The sequence below is a fragment of the Styela clava genome, chromosome 3, assembly GCF_964204865.1.
Source record: "Styela clava chromosome 3, kaStyClav1.hap1.2, whole genome shotgun sequence".
NCBI lineage: Eukaryota > Metazoa > Chordata > Ascidiacea > Stolidobranchia > Styelidae > Styela > Styela clava.
In genome coordinates this window covers 6,768,337-6,787,312 of record NC_135252.1, presented here as the reverse complement: position 1 = coordinate 6,787,312, position 18,976 = coordinate 6,768,337, and the positions used below count along the sequence as shown (strand labels likewise).

At 33.5% G+C, this 18,976-nt stretch overlaps 1 protein-coding gene across 2 annotated transcripts; it reads right to left on the bottom strand.

Annotated features, from left to right (window-relative positions):
* Window positions 1-779: 779 nt before the first annotated feature.
* On the bottom strand, window positions 780-18,199 carry LOC120342758 (uncharacterized). 2 transcript variants are annotated; one of them, XM_078111271.1, is made up of 6 exons: window positions 18,048-18,126; window positions 17,853-17,967; window positions 17,525-17,673; window positions 17,198-17,253; window positions 16,714-16,803; window positions 780-900 (listed from the first exon to the last, which is right to left on the bottom strand). In XM_078111271.1, the coding sequence occupies exons 2-6, from the start codon at window positions 17,853-17,855 to the stop codon at window positions 890-892; spliced, it is 309 nt and encodes a 102-aa protein (XP_077967397.1). In that variant the 5' UTR covers window positions 17,856-17,967; window positions 18,048-18,126; the 3' UTR covers window positions 780-889. The 2 variants fall into 2 exon arrangements, with proteins under 2 accessions (XP_077967397.1, XP_039267658.2); XM_039411724.2 differs by lacking the exons at window positions 780-900; window positions 17,853-17,967 and having other exon boundaries at window positions 16,592-16,803; window positions 18,048-18,199.
* Between the last annotated feature and the right edge of the window lie 777 nt (window positions 18,200-18,976).

Here is an 18,976-nt window from a genome sequence, read left to right as displayed (position 1 = left end):
TTGCGAATAGAAAGAGTTTGGTAAGGCCGCTGATACCGACCTCGCTTATCAGAATCAAAAGATTCACGTGCAAGTCGTCATCAAATAGTTTACAAACTGATGATAACCAAATAAATTTCTGAGAAACAGTGATTTATTTTTAGATGTACGGTGCATTATAAGGTTTCCATGCAAGGCTTACTGGGTGCCATCTGAATTTGTCCCAAGCATATTTGATAAAGATCCTTTGCGGCCACATAAATCTGTTTTAAGGGACAAAATCTACCATTTTAATTTTTGTTCGTATTTTTGTACTTGCTTTTCATTTTACAACTTAATTTTTTAAATTTGTTTTTCTTCATTCTTATAAACTTGTTTTAACTTTCAATTGAAATTGGAAAATTTGTTGAAACGCTTAAATTTATTTGCGAAACATTTGAATTTCCATATTCTGCTGTCAGCTGGCGCTCATGCAATCACGCACAACATACGGCCCAGTGGCGCCCGAGTCTCATTCTAATTTTGGCGAAAGATGAGTTTACTTCAAAAATATTTCGTACTGAAATACAATTTTCACATATTAATTTGCTGAAATTTGTGTCAAAAATACAAATATATATAGTAATTTTGCCTTTTCGAATTAATTTTTGATGAATACTAAATAGAAAGTTTCTGAATCTAATCGATCGGAGACCGGAATCGAACTCGAAAAACAAAACATAAAGTCAAAAATCAAACCAATTCCCTACTTGTGTACTGCCGAATTCAAATTCGAAAAACAAAAAATACAAGACAACAAATAATGCATCGATAAACGTTTATTGATCACAAATAAAGAAGAAAAGTGGCAATTTGCATAATTTGCAAATTTTCGAGTCCTTTCCGAGTCAGAGAAATTGTTCATATGGGATTACTGTTGATGCAATTCGTCTTGGAAGGGATCATCATACCCCTTCCCTTCATTAGACTCATTATCTTCGATTCTTGCTTCAGCTTTGAAAATATATAGAACAATGGAATGTGAGAATCAGTCAAAGCGAGCTTTTGATTGAATTTACGTTCAGAAGATAAAATATCAATTCGTTGCGCTATGGAGTAGTTTTGTGGTATTTACGAGCTCTGCTCACTAGTGTATAGCTTTATATAAACCATGTTCAAGAGAAACATTAAATGTTGGAATGCAATTTTTTTAAACAGTTTTTAAAAATTTGCTCTTATACTAATTACTCATTTTAGTTCAAATTTGTAATCAGCGGTAGAAGAATTGTGTCATCAGTTGGGTTTACAATTACCTATAGACTAATCTATCATTATATATATATATATTTCTGTATTTGCTGCAGAGCTGTCAAATGTATATATTACAACTTGAACATATGCTGCATTTGACGTACCTTGATTCTCCAGTTGATCTCTGGTAATCTTCGCACCGTCAACTCCTTCTTGATCTCTAAATGTTGAGTAAAGATAGTATTCTACTTGATGCATGATTTCTAAGTCAAGTTGATCTTTGCTCCTCAAAAACGAGACATAAAGGCATAGCCAGCTATCTACACCAGTACATATTGGGTTTCGTCCGCACAAAGTGTGGTGACAATATATTACAAAAGATGAAATCAGGGGAAAATTAAAAAAAAATGTCTCTAGTGTAATTTATATTATAGTGTAATTTTTGATGATTTTGTTAACATACGGTAAACTTAATTATACTCTTGCTTACCCGCAAATGTAGTGGTGGTGGTGGTGGTGATGATGGTGTTGATGAATGTAGGAGCTATCGGAACGACGTCCACTATAGTAACGACGTCTTCTCCAAGCATCACCGAAGCCGATGACAACAAGTAGTAGAATGAGGACTGATGAATTCATCTATTAATGAAATGAAAGTAAAATATATTATAAGTGAATAGTCTGAAATAAAAGGTTGTGTACGCAAACTTGCTGGTGGAATCATAAAAGACGATATCAGCCCTAGAATACTTTAGCAACTACTTTACTAATTTCAAAATCAAAATAACTTGGTCTATTCTATACCACAGACCAATTTTAAACGAAGAACCAGGTTAGGAGTAGGCGTTTTAAAATAATTTAATATGCTTTGAGGAATATACTAGGTTGGTTCAGGCAAACGTTGTCTGAAAATCGGGAGGATCGCAACTGCCACAAATTTATTTAATAAACGCAATTATTCTTCAAGATGTACTACTATACTCAGAGTATAAAATTTCAAATTCACTCACCTCGTTGGGTATTCGAGCCAGACTAGACAGTTTCGTATCAGAATTACTGCACAAGATTAATAAAACAGTCCATCGAATTTTGTTCTTTTTATAGAAACCATTTACTTCCTGAATGTCAGCTTCGCTTCAGATTTTCAGGAATCTTAGTCATATGCTAATGACTGCATAATCGAACCGTTCAATAGATATTTTATGCTATTTTGCATGTATACTTTTTTCTTCTCATATTCTATGCATTTGAGTAGGTTTCTTTCCATCTTTTTTGCATATACCAAATATACCATCAGAGCCAAGAACTCGTGTTGATTTCCCTTCTATAACGCAATATCCCATTTCAAAAGTTTTCAAAGTGAGCATGATATAATAGGAACTAAAGAGTTAAATTCAATTTTGAAAAAATAACGACAAAGGTTCTGATTAGCAGAGAGAAAAAAGTAGAGGGTATGCAAACCAGTAAACTACAAAAATTGTGTATTTTACCGGAGTGGTGATATTTAAGATAATTATTCGTTTTTTTTAAACTGTGATGAAAATATATAAATTGAAAATAATTATGATGAACTAAATTACTAAATTAGACAACTGTGCCATAGTCCTATGCATTAACTTAGTCCTATGCACTAACGGTAACCATGGTTACCTGCAGGGGGTATTCTATCATCGTATTTGGCGAATGGAAGTATTAAATGAACCTATTTTTATCTGGCACTGTTTTTTTTAAGTACATTCAATTATCGCGTAGGCAGATCAGAAACTATCCATTCCTTCATTTTATACTAATTACATGTTAAAACGATATCGGGATCAACGCAGGGCTATCACTAAACACAACATCAACTGTGAACTTTTTATTTCTTGTCAAAAGATTGTTTTCATCAAGTGTGGTGTAAACTCAAGTTGACGTTTACAGACTCCGAATGAAAGACATCTACGTTTTGTAGTTAGTATAAGTGTGTTTCCTCATTAAATGACAATGCTCGGTGTGAAAAGATCATTTTGAAACGTTCTGCCTATTTTACAACAGTTACCTAGCTTTTACAAAGACATGATCTTTTACTCAAAGTCCATATCTTTTAAGGTGCATTAGTTTTTCAAATTATAAATCATATTCCAAATCAGACGTTAGATTCCTAGGTTTTCTTATGGCGCAAGAATAGAGTTGTGAATCATAATTCACATTGTTCGAATTTACAGTCTATTCTTCTTGAAAATGCAATAAAAATTGAATTATAATGATCAATATTCAGATACGTTATCAGAATAATGAAAAACGTGACAAAAATGAGAAAAATGAAATTAGAGGTTCAGTAGTCAATATATTAGGATTGTGCTAAAATACAGTTTGTTTCTATGTAACCAATTTGTATGTAGTTGTGAAACAACGGATTATGTAGGACATTTGGACGATGTGTTGTATACTCGAGCATTGCGCGCTGATTTGGCGTATTCTAGTGTCTAACGCTCAACCACATGGGTTAATTGGACACGTTTAGTGGCCATAACGATCGTTTCAATATTATGTTGTTGTTGTTGTTGTTGTTCTTGTTCTTGTTCTTTGACACGTTTTTGAAAAATCGCCTTTCTCTTCGAATACTGGACCAATTGCTTTGAAATTTTCAGTGGTTAAAGATTAATTTCTTCGCTAGAAGGCTATTATTTTTATTTATTTCAAAATTTTGCGTGAATTCTATGAAATTTGATATTTCGTCTAAAATTTTGCTGTATTATTTTTTATCCATGGGAACACGGATTTTAGTCAGTGTCATGACTGGCTGTACGTTTTGATTCTGCAAAATTCTTGCTACTGGAAATTCAGAACTTTTTTGAGGGTACCGGTAGCGTCAAAGGTACCGGTAAAGACTGATTCGCTCTGGTCTAACGTGTCCATATATTTGTGCGTAGCTCTCTTGTTTTACATTATAATCCTTGATGTCAGCCAATAGGGTGCTGCTACCAGCTTCATTCGTTTTCCATAAAAACTATTTTCTATCCCATTACGCATTGGTATTGACAATGGGAATAGATCATAATATTTGAATACAAGTATACATTTGGGAAGTAAGTCGACTCATGGAAAGTAGTTTCATTTATATTTCAATGTTGCGCTGACTTGGGCAATGTTTGACATTACAGTGCTTTCCCCCGACTTCATTGAATATGCAAATTGAGATATAATAAAGTTAAACCGTTGCATTTCGTTAGAATTTAGAATGCAAAGCCAATGTAATATTTTAAATACTTCATTTATAATCGTACAGAAAAAGGCTCGAACAAACATAAATTCAAAAATCAAATATATGAAAAAAAGAGAAAAAAGTTATTTTTGGTGGATAGGCTTTTCTCCATACGATAAGCTTTATCCAAAACAATCATTCTCTTCTATAAATATTTGTTAATTGTGAGCAAACAATTCCAGTCTACAAGAAAGCAAATCCCAAATTTGTTAACACGAAGTTCGCCCCTCAATACCAGACCGTACGACAAGACCTGAAAGCACTGAGCTTGCTGAAAATATAGGTTGACATACTATGCGAAGGTGATGAAGCAATGCAAAATAATAAAAAATTCTCTACTTACAGTAAAACAAAAACAATTATTATCGAGTCCCACAAGAGTAAGCGGGGATTTAAAAAGAAGTATACAAAAATAATCGACATCTAAAAATTTCTTCCAACTCTAGGTAGTCAGAATTTGAAATCGATGAGTCCATGAGCTGTGAACCTTTTTACGAGAATAACAACAACAAGAATTTAGCAAAACAATCCATAGGTCAACTTTGTTTCCAATAAGAATGAACATTACGAGTTATTTCTGAAGTTCTTACATAATTATGTCAATGAAAATGTTTCTCAAATAATCTTTTACGCGTTTTCACAATTTCAAAATTTTTCACAATCTCAAAAATGTCTCCTGTGTTCCTCTGTTTTTTCAAATACTATACCGTCAATATTTGGGTTTAGCGCCATGTGACCCGAAAAAGATCCTTACTCAATTTTTTGAAATGATATGTGGTCGTGTACAAACGCATGTGATACTTGGTAGTTCCGATATAATATGAATTTTTAATGTTGACAATGAGAGCATGTTTGATCAGAAACGAAAGGGCATATGGCAAGTCTAAGTCCCTGTGTAATTGAGATACGAATTGAGATTCCGAAAACAGAAAAAAATTACAGTTTGAGATACGGAAAATTTAAGCAATAACCCGACCCAACCTCCTTGCCATTTTATAAAGTACCTTCATATGTCATATCGCTTCCAAATCTAGAGCATTTATTGAACCGAATAAATAAGTAATGTAGAACGCAAGTCGCTGAAAAATTGGCCATATTTAGAGCATTGAATTGTAATGTTGGCGAATTTCTCGTTCGGGATGACGATGCTGAGTCTATCACCGTTCCAATACATTCTAATATGCAGATAGGTTATTTTTTTATTACTTGAAGACAATAAGTATTGTTGTCTAAGACTCTTAGAGTGTTTCATATGCAATTTACCATCACGATATATTGTTATGCTCAGACAAGTCTTTTGCATTACATTAATTTCCGTAGCTTTGACAATGAAGTGTAACGGTCATTTCCCTTTACTCATTGTGAAGCATCGGCATTTTTATGGCATTGAATCTTTTTGTTCAAGCTATATGTGAAATTCCTCATAGCAATTATATTCAGATTTATTGACTGGTTTTCACTGGCCAGTTATAAACAGATGTTGGCGTCTATCCATCAAATATAGAGTCTTATCGGAATAGTCTCATTGTATATGACAAGGTGGAAATGCTCAAATATATGGACACGACGGTTGCGCATCGGTATCGGTAGGGTAATGCACGAGAGCACCCATTGCGTTTGCTGAAAGATGGGCATACAAACAATGCAGATGCAGTTGAAAAATCCACAACAAAATGTTTTCCTTCAATCAGAATAAAGCGCAAAATTTTTGATGCAATATATTGTCTCGTCGGACTAAAATTATATGAAAGTAATAACATTCTAAAATTACTTCTTTTATTTTTAAATACTGAACTGAATACTAAGTATTTAAAGTCGATTGGTCCATCAGTTACAGAGAAAGACGTATTTCCCCAACAACAACAAGTACCCTAACAGCAACAACAGAAATAACAACCACAAGAATTTGAAAAACATCCATAAGTTCACTTTTTATCTAATAACCGTTTAGAAATTTTTTTCATCTTTCGTACTGAAAATAAATTTGAAATTGGCTGGTCTACTGGTTGCGCGGAAAAGCAATTTTGCATAAAGTCAACAACAACAAAAAAACAACAAGTTGGTAAAGCTTTCCATGAATCCATTTCGTGTCCAAGAATGTGAACACGGCCATTGGGAAAAAATAAGTCGCCGGTGGCGCAAGAGATTGAAATATTGTTATTTTCTCCTCTACAAATGGGATAAATAGCTTTCAACATTGCAGTGCTTGTTGGTGGAAGAAATCAATAGAAAGCTATTAGTCTTATTTTGTTATTTCAAATTTCCACTTAGTCTTATTGTGCCTAATTTTTCATATTAATATATTTTTCTTGTTTACCAACACATTATAATATGACATTTACTCATTTAGTACAATTCTTTACGCCAGTCGATACGGTACCATTTTGCTAACAATACGGTGACTGCTAGCTATTTAGCATCCGTGTTTACATATTCAAGCGTTGATATCTTGTCCTATCTAACATTAAACTTCTTGAATGCTTTTATCTGCTTTTTAATCAGAAGATCAACTAAGTATTCGATAAGACAAAACCATGGAAACAGTATACAGTTCATTTTAAAATTAGGCGACGCACATTTTTAATATAACCATGCCCACCAAAAGCGGTGAAATTCCAAACAAAATGTACTTTTATATCGCATACGAAATTTAATCTAAGCCCTTTATGCAATGTTATTTACGCCGCTATTATGCAATTTCATATAGTTTTGCGTCGATCGCATTAATATTTATCACCACAACCTAGCATAAGCAATCCAATAACTCGAGGGTTATACAAAAGCAAAGTTCCCACTGTGGAAATATGTATATTATTGTATTATTCTCATGGTTATCATAAGCAACACATGCCCGACAAAACATAACTCAGTGTATAGAGCTTTACTGCTGGTGAGCCGCGATATTTTGCCGCTCCAGACCAGCACGCGTGGATGTTGACTGATGGCATTTTCTCGCAGTGAACCGAACAACATTTTTATATCCAGAGGCGAGTACAAACATCATTGTAACAACTTAACGCCTACCCACGACAAGGCACTCCGTCGCAACGCTAAGATGACAATAAGCCTTATTTTTTTAAATATTACATATTTTGACTCCGAACCATATCATATATGTAATATATTACGCTGTGGGTGAAAATTGTATATAGCAGTTAGAATCATATTTCTACATTTGTTCTGTACAAATTTCTCAGGTTTTATAAAAGCTATTACAACCAACCACTTAAACTTTGATGAATACATATCAAAACTTACCTTTTTGACATCAATTTTTATGATATTTTAAATTTTCAATAAAAAAAGGAACATTTGAGACGTCAAAATGTGACCTATATAAATTTTATCAAAAACAAAAGATATCATGTCAATAGGTAAAAAAATAATTACAGTAGTTCTTATAACCAACTCACGGCTTCAAGTGATCTATTTTGAGTCTAACATTTGAGTGATGATATTACGTAGTTTTGGGCTTTTGAGATGTAAACAACTGGAGACTGAGAGGTATATGTTGATCTCTAGGGGGAAAATTCCATCAGAATATGACATGTTCATATTTCGAATATTTCTCCTATCAGTCATAAACAAACATCTGGTTTTAATTCGTTTTAGAACAAATGTCATCTTGTTACTAATAGAAAATAACTGAAAAATTCGTAAATTGCTCTCTTGCACAGAAGTATGTGGGAGCACTAACTACTTACTGTTCAATTATTGTCCATTTAGATAGTGTAAATGTACTCAAAAAATTTATTTTCAAACCTGGTTACTAATTTCTTTTTCCCATTTAATTGTATCAGCTTTTGTTATTATGATAATCAAAATACGATATATATATATATATATATACATTAAATGAGTAAATGTGCTCATGTATTTGTATCTACATTGTATATGTATTTATGAATACTAATATTGATGACAAATAATAGCTTTAAAACTCTCATTGAACGTTTGTTTTGAAGAAAGTTTTCGTCTGAAAATACCATTCGAATATTGCTTACCTATAAATTTATTTCTACAATAATATTTGAAATATTTCTATGCAAAGATTACTACTCAATTGAATCAAACTTACGTGTAATAAGATCGTGATATTTCAATGTCAATCTTGATAAAATCTCAGGCAGCATTCGTGTCGCGGTAAATGTCATCTCCTGTCTGACAGCATTTCGTAGCAAATTCAATTCATTATTACTTATCGATTTTATTCGGTAAGTATGTTAATAGGTATTTGTCTGTTTGTCCGTCTATCTGTCTGTTTGTCTGTCTGTTTGATGCACGCGATATCTCACGGAAGCGAGATTGAATCTGCTCCAGATTTTGCATGTGCATTCATCATATTATGTCGGACCAGATGCCTATTGATTTTGGATGAATTATGTCGTATAATTAGCGAGTTATCAATCAATTAGTGATGGGACACAAGGTGTCCCTGTGGAGCAAGAGCGCTGTCTTAGGTATCCCCTAACTTTCGATCGATAAATCTTCGGTCTCTCATCGATATTCTCGTTTTCTATACTTTGTTAGGAATCTGATCCCAAAGAAATATAAACCGTATTTGCCGCTGATTGAATTAAATTGCCGCTGTACTTAAAGTGCCAGGTGTTTGCCGCTGACGAACTAAATTAGACAATTGTGCCATACGTCATATGCGTTAACTTATAACGGTAACCATGGTTACGTGCATGTAGTATTCTATCATCGCATTTGGCGAATGGAAGTATTAAATGAAACTATTTTTACCTGGCACTGTTTTTTTATGTACATTCAATTATCGCGTAGGCAGATCAGAAACTATCCATTCCTTCATTTTATACTGATTACATGTTAAAACGATATCGGGATCAACGCAGGAATATCACTAAACACAACATCAACTGCGAACTTTTTATTTCTTGTCAAAAGATTGTTTTCATCAAGTGTGGTGTAAACTCAAGTTGACGTTTAAAGACTCCGAATGAAAGACATCTCGTTTTGTAGTTAGTATAAGTGCGTTTCCTCATTAAATGACAATGCTCGGTGTGAAAAGATCATTTTTAAACGTTCTGCCTATTTTACAACAGTTACCTAACTTTTACAAAGACATGATCTTTTACTCAAAGTCCATATCTTTTAAGGTGCATTAGTTTTTCAAATTATAAATCATATTCCAAATCAGACGTTAGATTCCTAGGTTTTCTTATTAGGATATGGCGCAAGAATAGAGTTGTGAACCATAATTCACATTGTTCGAATTTACAATCTATTATTCTTGAAAATGCAATAAAAATTGAATTATAATGATCAATATTCAGATACGTTATCAGAATAATGAAAAACGTGACAAAAATGAGAAAAATGAAATTAAGGTTCAGTAGTCAATATATTAGGATTGTGCTAAAATACAGTTTGTTTCTATGTAACCAATTTGTATGTAGTTGTGAAACAACGGATTATGTAAGACATTTGGACGATGTGTTGTATACTCGAGCATTGCGCGCTGATTTGGCGTATTCTAATGTCTAACGCTCAACCACATTGGTTAATTTTACATTATAATCCTTGATGTCAGCCAATAGGGTGCTGCTACCAGCTTCATCCGTTTTCTATGAAAACTATTTTTTATCCCATTACGCATTGGTATTGACAATGGGAATGGATCATAATATTTGAATACAAGTATACATTTTGGAAGTAAGTCGACACATGGAAAGTAGTTTCATTTCTATTTCAATGTTGCGCTGACTTGGGCAATGTTTGACATTACAGTGCTTTCCCCCGACTTCATTGAATATGCAAATTGAGATATATTAAAGTTAAACCGTTGCATTTCGTTAGAATTTAGAATGCAAAGCCAATGTAATATTTTAAATACTTCATTTATAATCGTACAGAAAAAGGCTCGAACAAACATAAATTCAAAAATCAAATATTTGAAAAAAGGAGAAAAAAGTTATTTTTGAGGGATAAGCTTTTCTCCATACGATAAGCTTTATCCAAAACAATCATTTTCTTCTATAAATATTTGTTAAATGTGAGCAAACTATTCCAGTCTACAAGAAAGCAAATCCAAAATTTGTTAACCCGAAGTTCGCCCCTCAATACCAGACAGTACGACAAGACCTGAGAGCACTGAGCTTGCTGAAAATATAGATAGACATACTATGCGAAGGTGATAAAGCAATGCGAAATAACAAGAATTTCTCTACTTACAGTAAAACAAAAACAATTATTATTGAGTCCCACAAGAATAAGCGGGGATTTAAAAAAGAAGTATACAAGAATAATCGACATCTGAAAATTTCTCCCAACTCTAGGTAGTCAGAATTTGATGAGTCCATGAGCTGTGAACCTTTTTACGAGAATAACAACAACAAGAATTTGGCGAAATAATCCATAGGTCAACTTTGTTTCCAATAAGAATGGACATTACGAGTTATTTCTGTAAGTTCTTACATAATTATGTCAATGAAAATGTTTCTCAAATAAAATTCTTTTATGCGTTTCCACAATTTCGGTGGGAAACAACATCTCAAAAAGGTCTCCTGTGTTCCTCTGTTTTTTCAAATACTATACCGTCAATATTTGGGTTTAGCGCCATGTGATCCGGAAAAGATCTTCACTCAATTTTTTGAAATGATATGTGGTCGTGTACAAACGCATGTGATACTTGGTAGTTCCGATATAATATGGATTTTTAATGTTGACAATGAGAGCATGTTTGATAAGAAACGAAGAGGCATATGGTAAGTCTAAGTCCCTGTGTAATTGAGGTAGATCATCCAAAAACAGAAAAAAATTACAGTTTGAGATACGGAAAATTTGAGCAATAACCCGACCCAAACTCCTCGCCATTTTATAAAGTACCTTTATATGTCATATCGCTTCCAAATCTAGAGCATTTACTGAACCTAATAAATAAGTAATGTAGAACGCAAGTCGCTGAAAAATTGGCCATATTTAGAGCATTGAATTGTAATGTTGACGAATTTCTCGTTCGGGATGACGATGCTGAGTCTATCCCCGTTCCAATACATTCTAATATGCAGATAGGTTATTTTTTATTACTTGAAGACAATAAGTATTGTTGTCTAAGACTCTTAGAGTGTTTCATATGCAATTTACCATCACGATATATTGTTATACTCAAACAAGTCTTTTGCATTACATTAATTTCCGTAGCTTCGACAATGAAGTGTAACGGTTAATTCCCTTTACTCATTGTGAAGCATCGGTATCAGCATTTTTATGGCATTGAAACTTTTTGTTCAAGCTGTAGGTGAAAGTCCTCATAGCAATTATATTCAAATTTATTGACTGGTTTTCATTGGCCAGTTATAAACAGATGTTGGCGTCTATTCATAAAATATAGAGTCTTATCGGAATAGTCTCACTGTATATGACAAGGTGGAAATGCTCAAATATATGGACACGACGGTTGCGCATCGGTATCGGTGGGGTAATGCACGAGAGCACCCATTGCGTTTGCTGAAAGATGGGCATACAAACAATGCAGATGCAGTTGAGAAATCCACAACAAAATGTTTTCCTTCAATCAAAATAAAACGCAAAATTTTTGATGAAATATGTTGTCTTGTCGGACTAAAATTATATGAAAGTAATAACATTCTAAAATTACTTCTTTTATTTTTAAATACTGAACTGAATACTAAGTATTTAAAGTCGATTGGTCCATCAGTTACAGAGCAAGACGTATTTCCCCAACAACAACAAGTACCCTAACAGCAACAACAGAAATAACAACCACAAGAATTTAAAAAACATCCATAAGTTCACTTTTTATCTAATAACCGTTTAGAAATTCTTTTAATCTTTCGTACTGAAAATAAATTTGAAATTGGCTGGTCTACTGGTTGCGCGGAAAAGCAATTTTGCATAAAGTCAACAACAACAAAAAAACAACAAGTTGGTAAAGCTTTCCATGGATCCATTTCGTGTCCAAGAATGTGAACACGGCTATTGGGAAAAAATAAGTCGCCGGTGGCGCAAGAGATTTAAATATTGTTATTTTCTCTTCTACAAATGGGATAAATAGCTTTCAACATTGCCGTGCTTGTTGGTGGAAGAAATCAATAGAAGGCTATTAGTCTTATTTTGTTATTTCAAATTTCCACTTAGTCTTATTGTGCCTAATTTTTCATATTAATATATTTTTCTTGTTTACCAACACATTGTAATATGACATTTACTCATTTAGTACAATTCTTTACGCCAGTCGATACGGTACCATTTTGCTAACAATACGGTGACTGTTAGCTATTTAGCATCCGTGTTTACATATTCAAGCGTTGATATCTTGTCATATCTAATATTAAACTTCTTGAAGGCTTTTATCTGCTTTTTAATCAGAAGATCAACTAAGTATTCGATAAGACAAAACCATGGAAACAGTATACAGTTCATTTTAAAATTAGGCGACGCACATTTTTAATATAACCATGCCCACCAAAAGCGGTGAAATTCCAAACAAATTGTACTTTTATATCGCATACGAAATTTAATCTAAGTCCTTTATGCAATGTTATTTACGCCGCTATTATGCAATTTCATATAGTTTTGCGTCGATCGCATTAATATTTATCACCACAACCTAGCATAAGCAATCCAATAACTCGAGGTTTATACAAAAGCAAAGTTCCCACTGTGGAAATATGTATATTAATGTATTATTCTCATGGTTATCATAAGCAACACATGCCCGACAAAACATAACTCGGTGTATAGAGCTTTACTGCTGGTGAGCCGCGATATTTTGCCGCTCCAGACCAGCATGCGTGGATGTTGACTGATGGCATTTTCTCGCAGTGAACCGAACAACATTTTTATATCCAGAGGCGAGTACAAACATCATTGTAACAACTTAACGCCTACCCACGACAAGGCACTCCGTTGCGGCGCTAAGTTGACAATAAGCCTATTTTTTTAAATATTACATATTTTGACTCCGAACCATATCATATATGTAATATATTACGCTGTGGGTGAAAATTGTATATAGCAGTTACAATCATATTTCTACATTCGTTCTGTACAAATTTCTCAGGTTTTTTCATATTTCGAATATTTCTTCTATCAGTCATGTATTTATGAATACTAATATTGATGACAAATAATAGCTTTAACTCTCATTGAACGTTTGTTTTGAAGAAAGTTTTCGTCTGAAAATACCATTCGACTATTGCTTACCTATAAATTTATTTCTATTATAATATTTGAAATATTTCTATGCAAAGATTACTACTCAATTGAATCAAACTTACGTGAAATAAGATCGTGATATTTCAATGTCAATCTTGATAAAATCTCAGGCAGCATTCGTGTCGCGGTAAATGTCATCTCGTGTCTGACAGCATTTCGTGGCAAATTCAATTCATTATTACTTATCGATTTTAATCGGTAAGTATTTTGATTTATATTTGTCTGTTTGTCTGTCTGTTGCACGCGATATCTCACGGAAGCGAGATTGAATCTGCTCCAGATTTTGCATGTGCATTCATCATATTATGTCGGACCAGAAGCCTATTGATTTTGGATGAATTATGTCGTATAATTAGCGAGTTATCAATTAATTAGTGATGGAACACAAGGTGTCACTATGGAGCCAGTGCGCTGTTTTGGGGATCCCCTAACTTTCGATCGATAAATCTTCGGTCTCTGACCGATATTCTCGTTTTCTATACTTTGTTAAGAATCTGATCCCAGAGAAATATAAAGACGTATTTGCCGCTGATTGATTTATTGATAGTCTCTTTGAAAATGGACTTAATTGGATAATCACTTCTGAGTTTAGAATGGAGGATAATGCTGAGGAATAGAATATCCGATCATTTATGTGAGACGTGATCGAGCTAACTGCACTCGTTGATGTCTCCCGGGATATTTTTTAAATTTAAATCATAGTACTATAATATGTGGCATTTACTTCAATTTGGAAATTTGAAGCAAGAAAAGCAATTTACGTTACCGATATCGTTGTCTTCGACCAGTATCAACCTCCAAATATTTCATACATTGGTATCAGAATTTCAAATTTTAGTTTTATTAGCAAGTTGCGGCCCGCGGGCCACACCCGGCCCGCGGCAACGTTTTATCCGGCCCGTGAGCAAGTTTCTAGATTTAGACACTTTTTTTATTATATATATACATATAAAATATACTTTGATTGCGAACAAAAGAATTTTTAGGACAATGAAAAAGTCGATAATAACATTCGCCTAAATTTCCTTTAAATCGCCGATTGTTTTCGTCATCTCGAGGTGTTATTTAGATTTTAGAACGTAAACACCTTTACGTCGGCGATTAGTCTCCTCAAGTCACAAATTTTTTCCTCAACATATATATGTCTTGTATACGGAACAGTGAAATCATTGAAAAAATCGAGTTATTATATAATCATCGGCGACGAGATGCTAAAGATAAATAAAGGAGTTAATCTGCAAGCAACCTAAATCTAGATTTAGAGCGGCAATATAAAATACTAAAAATTGAACAGAAACAAGTTATGATTCAAACGGCTTGCGACAGATTAAAAACGCTTTTGTGAAAATGGAAACTAGAAAATTTCTGGTACCCACGGCAAACATTTTAATTGCGTAGCCTTCGTGGGCGCGATGTACCTTTTGATCAATTCTAAAACTACCGACGGGGCCTAATTTGTAAGATAATTATTGTCAGGTAAACTCAATCGATTTTTATGTAACTAAAATGAATTTTACTGGGTGTACTTTTATCGCAGGCGTGGGGATTTTTCTGATGGTAAAATCTTTAAAACAGAGCTAACTCAGTGTTGCAGGAACAGATAAGATTTGTCGGATTCACAAAATCGCAAAACACGAATAAAAATAATCTGGCACGTTACCTCAAATTTTGATGTCCGCGGAATGCGGTGGTATTTCAGAATTCTAATGCCCATATTTTATCAAAGCAGCCGCGGGTTAGGTCGAAAACAACAAGACATTTCAATGTGGCCGTATCAATGCATTTTAAATATATCCGTATCGCAAAAATAGATATAGTATATAGAGTATATCTCACATTTTTAAATCCGAAGATAGCCGTGGTATTTTAGAGCAGACTTTTAAGCTCGCAACGCCCTCCAATGCATTAAAATTTCCGCGAACTTTGTTCACCTTAAAAATGCTATGATGACAGCAAAATTATATGAATCACGATGTTTGGCCACCAAAGGCATGGTCCTAATTCCGCATTGTTACTCACTTTCTACAATTAATGAAAAAATTCGGCATTGTTAGGCAAGCGTTTCGTTTCTCTGATCCAATGTATTGTCTCGAAATCGCCAGATTTGCGTTTTAAATTAGTTTTATTAAATGCGCTTTGCATAAAAATTCTAACAAAGTGCAATAGATATAGTGCTTATTTATATAATTACTTATATATAGTACGTATTTAAATATGTAATAAAATACAATAAAAACGCGCAATTGACTCTACTTAGTCCGGCCCGCCACTGCATTTTGAATATTCAATGTGGCCCGATACCAAAAATAATTGCCCAGCCCTGGCTTACTGGGTGCCAGCTGAATTGGTCCCAAGCATATTTGATAAAGGTCCTTTGCGGCCACATAAATCTGTTTTAAGGGACAAATTCTACCATTTTAATTTTTGTCCGTATGTTTGTACTTGCTTTTTATTTTACAACTTAATTTTTTAATTTTTTTCTTCCTTCATTCTTATAAACTTGTTTTACCTTTCAATTGAAATTAGAAAATTTGTTGAAACGCTCAAATTTTTTTACAAAACACTTGAATTTCCATATTCTGTTGTCAGCTGGCGCTCATGCAATCGCGTACAAAACACGGCCCAGTGGCGCCCGAGTCTCATTCTAATTTTGGCGAAAGATGAGTTTACTTCAAAAAATATTTCGTACTGAAATACAATTTTCACATGTTAATTTGCTGAAATTTGTGTCAAAAATACAAATATATATAGTAATTTTACCATTTCGAATTAATTTTTGATGAATACTAAATAGAAAGTTTCTGAATCTAATCGAGCGGAGAACGGAATCGAACTCGAAAACAAAACATAAAGTTTTAATTTCCAAAAATCATACCAATTTCCTACTTGTGTACTATTGAATTCAAATTCGAAAAACAAAAAATACAAGACAACAAATAATGCATCGATAAACGTTTATTGATCACAAATAAAAAAAGAAAAGTGGCAATTTGCATATTTTGCAAAAATTCGAGTCCTTCCCGAGTCAGAAAAATTGTTCATGTGGGATTACTGTTGATCATTAGATACTTCTTGCAATTCGTCTTGGAAGGGATCATCATACTCGTCCTTCGCTTCATCAGACCCATTATCTTCGATTTTTGCTTCAGCTTTGAAAATATATAGAACAATGGAATGTGAGAATCAGTCAAAGCGAGATTTTGATTGAATTTACGTTTAGCGGATAAAATATCAATTCGTTGCACTATGAAGTAGTTTTGTGGTATTTACGAGCTCTGCTCACTAGTGTATAGCTTTATAAAAACCATGTTCACGAGAAACATTAAATGTTGGAACGCAATTTTAATAAACAGTTTTTAAAATTTGCTCTTATACTAATTACTCATTTTAGTTCAAATTTGTAATCAGCGATAGATGAATTGTGTCATCAGTTGAGTTTACAATTAGCTATAGACTAATCTATCATTATATATATTTCTGTATTCACTGCAGAGCTGTCAAATGTATATATTACAAATTAAACATATGCTGCATTTGACGTACCTTGATTCTCTAGTTGATCAGTGGTAATCTTTGAACCGTCAACTCCTTCTTCATCTCTAAATGTTGAGTAAAGATAGTATTTCTACTTGATGTATGATTTCTTAGTCAAGTTCATCTTTTCCTCTCAAAAACAAGACATGAAGGCATAGCCAGCTATCTACACCAGAACATATTGTGTTTCGTCCGCACAAAATATGGTGACAATATATTACAAAGGATGAAAATAGGGTAAAATTCTAAAAAAATGTCCTTAGTGTAATTTATATCATGGTGTAATTTTTGATGATTTTGTTAACATACGGTAAACTTAATTATACTCTTGCTTACCCGCAAATGTAGTGGTGATGGTGGTGGTGATGATGGTGGTGATGAATGTAAGAGCTGTAGGAACGACGTCTACTATAGTAACGACGTCTTCTAGAAGCATCACCGAAGCTGATGAGAACAAGTAGTAGAATGAGGATTGTTGAATTCATCTATTAATGAAATGAAAGTGAAACATAAAATAAGTAAATGGTTCAGGATTAAGTCTGAAATACAAGGTTGTGTACGCAAACTTGCTGGTGGAATCATAACAGACGATACCAGTCCCAGAATACTTTAGCAATTACTTTACTAATTTCAAAATCAAGAAAACTAGGTCCATACCACACACCATTTTAAACGAAGAACCAGGTTAACAGTAGGAGTTTCAAAATAATTTGATATGTTCTAAGGAATAGAAAAGGTTGGTTCAGGTAACCGTTGTCTGAAAATCGGGAGGACCGCACCTGAAATTTATTTAATAAACGCAATTATTCTTCAAGATGTATTACTACTACTCAGAGTATAAAATTTTAAATTCACTCACCTCGTTGGGTATTCGAGGCAGACTTGACAGAAGTTTCGTATCAGAATTACTGCACAAGATTAATAAAACAGTCCATCGAATGTTGTTGCTTTTATAGAAACCATTCACTTCCTGAGTGTCAGCTTCGCTTCAGGTTTCAGGAATCTTAGTCATATTCTAATGACTGCATAATCGAACCGTTCAATAGATATTTTATGCTATTTTGCATGTATACTTTTTTCTTCTCATATTCTATGCATTTCAGTAGGTTTCTTTCCATCTTTTTTGCATATACCAAATATACCATTAAAGCCAAGAACTCGTGTTGATTTCCCTTCTATAACGCAATATTCCATTTCAAAGTGAGCATGAGATAATATGAACTAAAGAGTTAAACACAATTTTGAAAAAATAACGACAAAGGTTTTAATTAGCAGAAAGAAAGAAGTAGAGGGTATGCACACCAGTAAACTACAAAAAGTGTGTATTTTACCGAAACGGCGAAATTTAAGATAATTTTTTTTCTTTTTAAAACTGTGATGAAAATATACAAATCGAAGAACAATTACGACAAAATAAATTAGACAACTGTGCCATACGTCATATGCATTAACTTATAACGGTATCCACGGTTACATGCATGTAGTATTCTATCATCGTATTTGGCGAATGGAAGTATTAAATGAACCTACTTTTACCTGGCATTGTTTCTTATGTTCATTTAATTATCACTTACGCAGATCAGAAACTATCCATTCCTTCATGTTATACTGATTACATGTTAAAACGATATCGTGATCAACGCAGGGCTATCACTAAACACAACATCAACTGTGAACTTTTTATTTCTTGTCAAAAGATTGTTTTCATCAAGTGTGGTGTAAATTCAAGTTGACGTTTACAGACGCCGAATAAAAGACATCTACGTTTTGTAGTTAGTATAAGTGTGT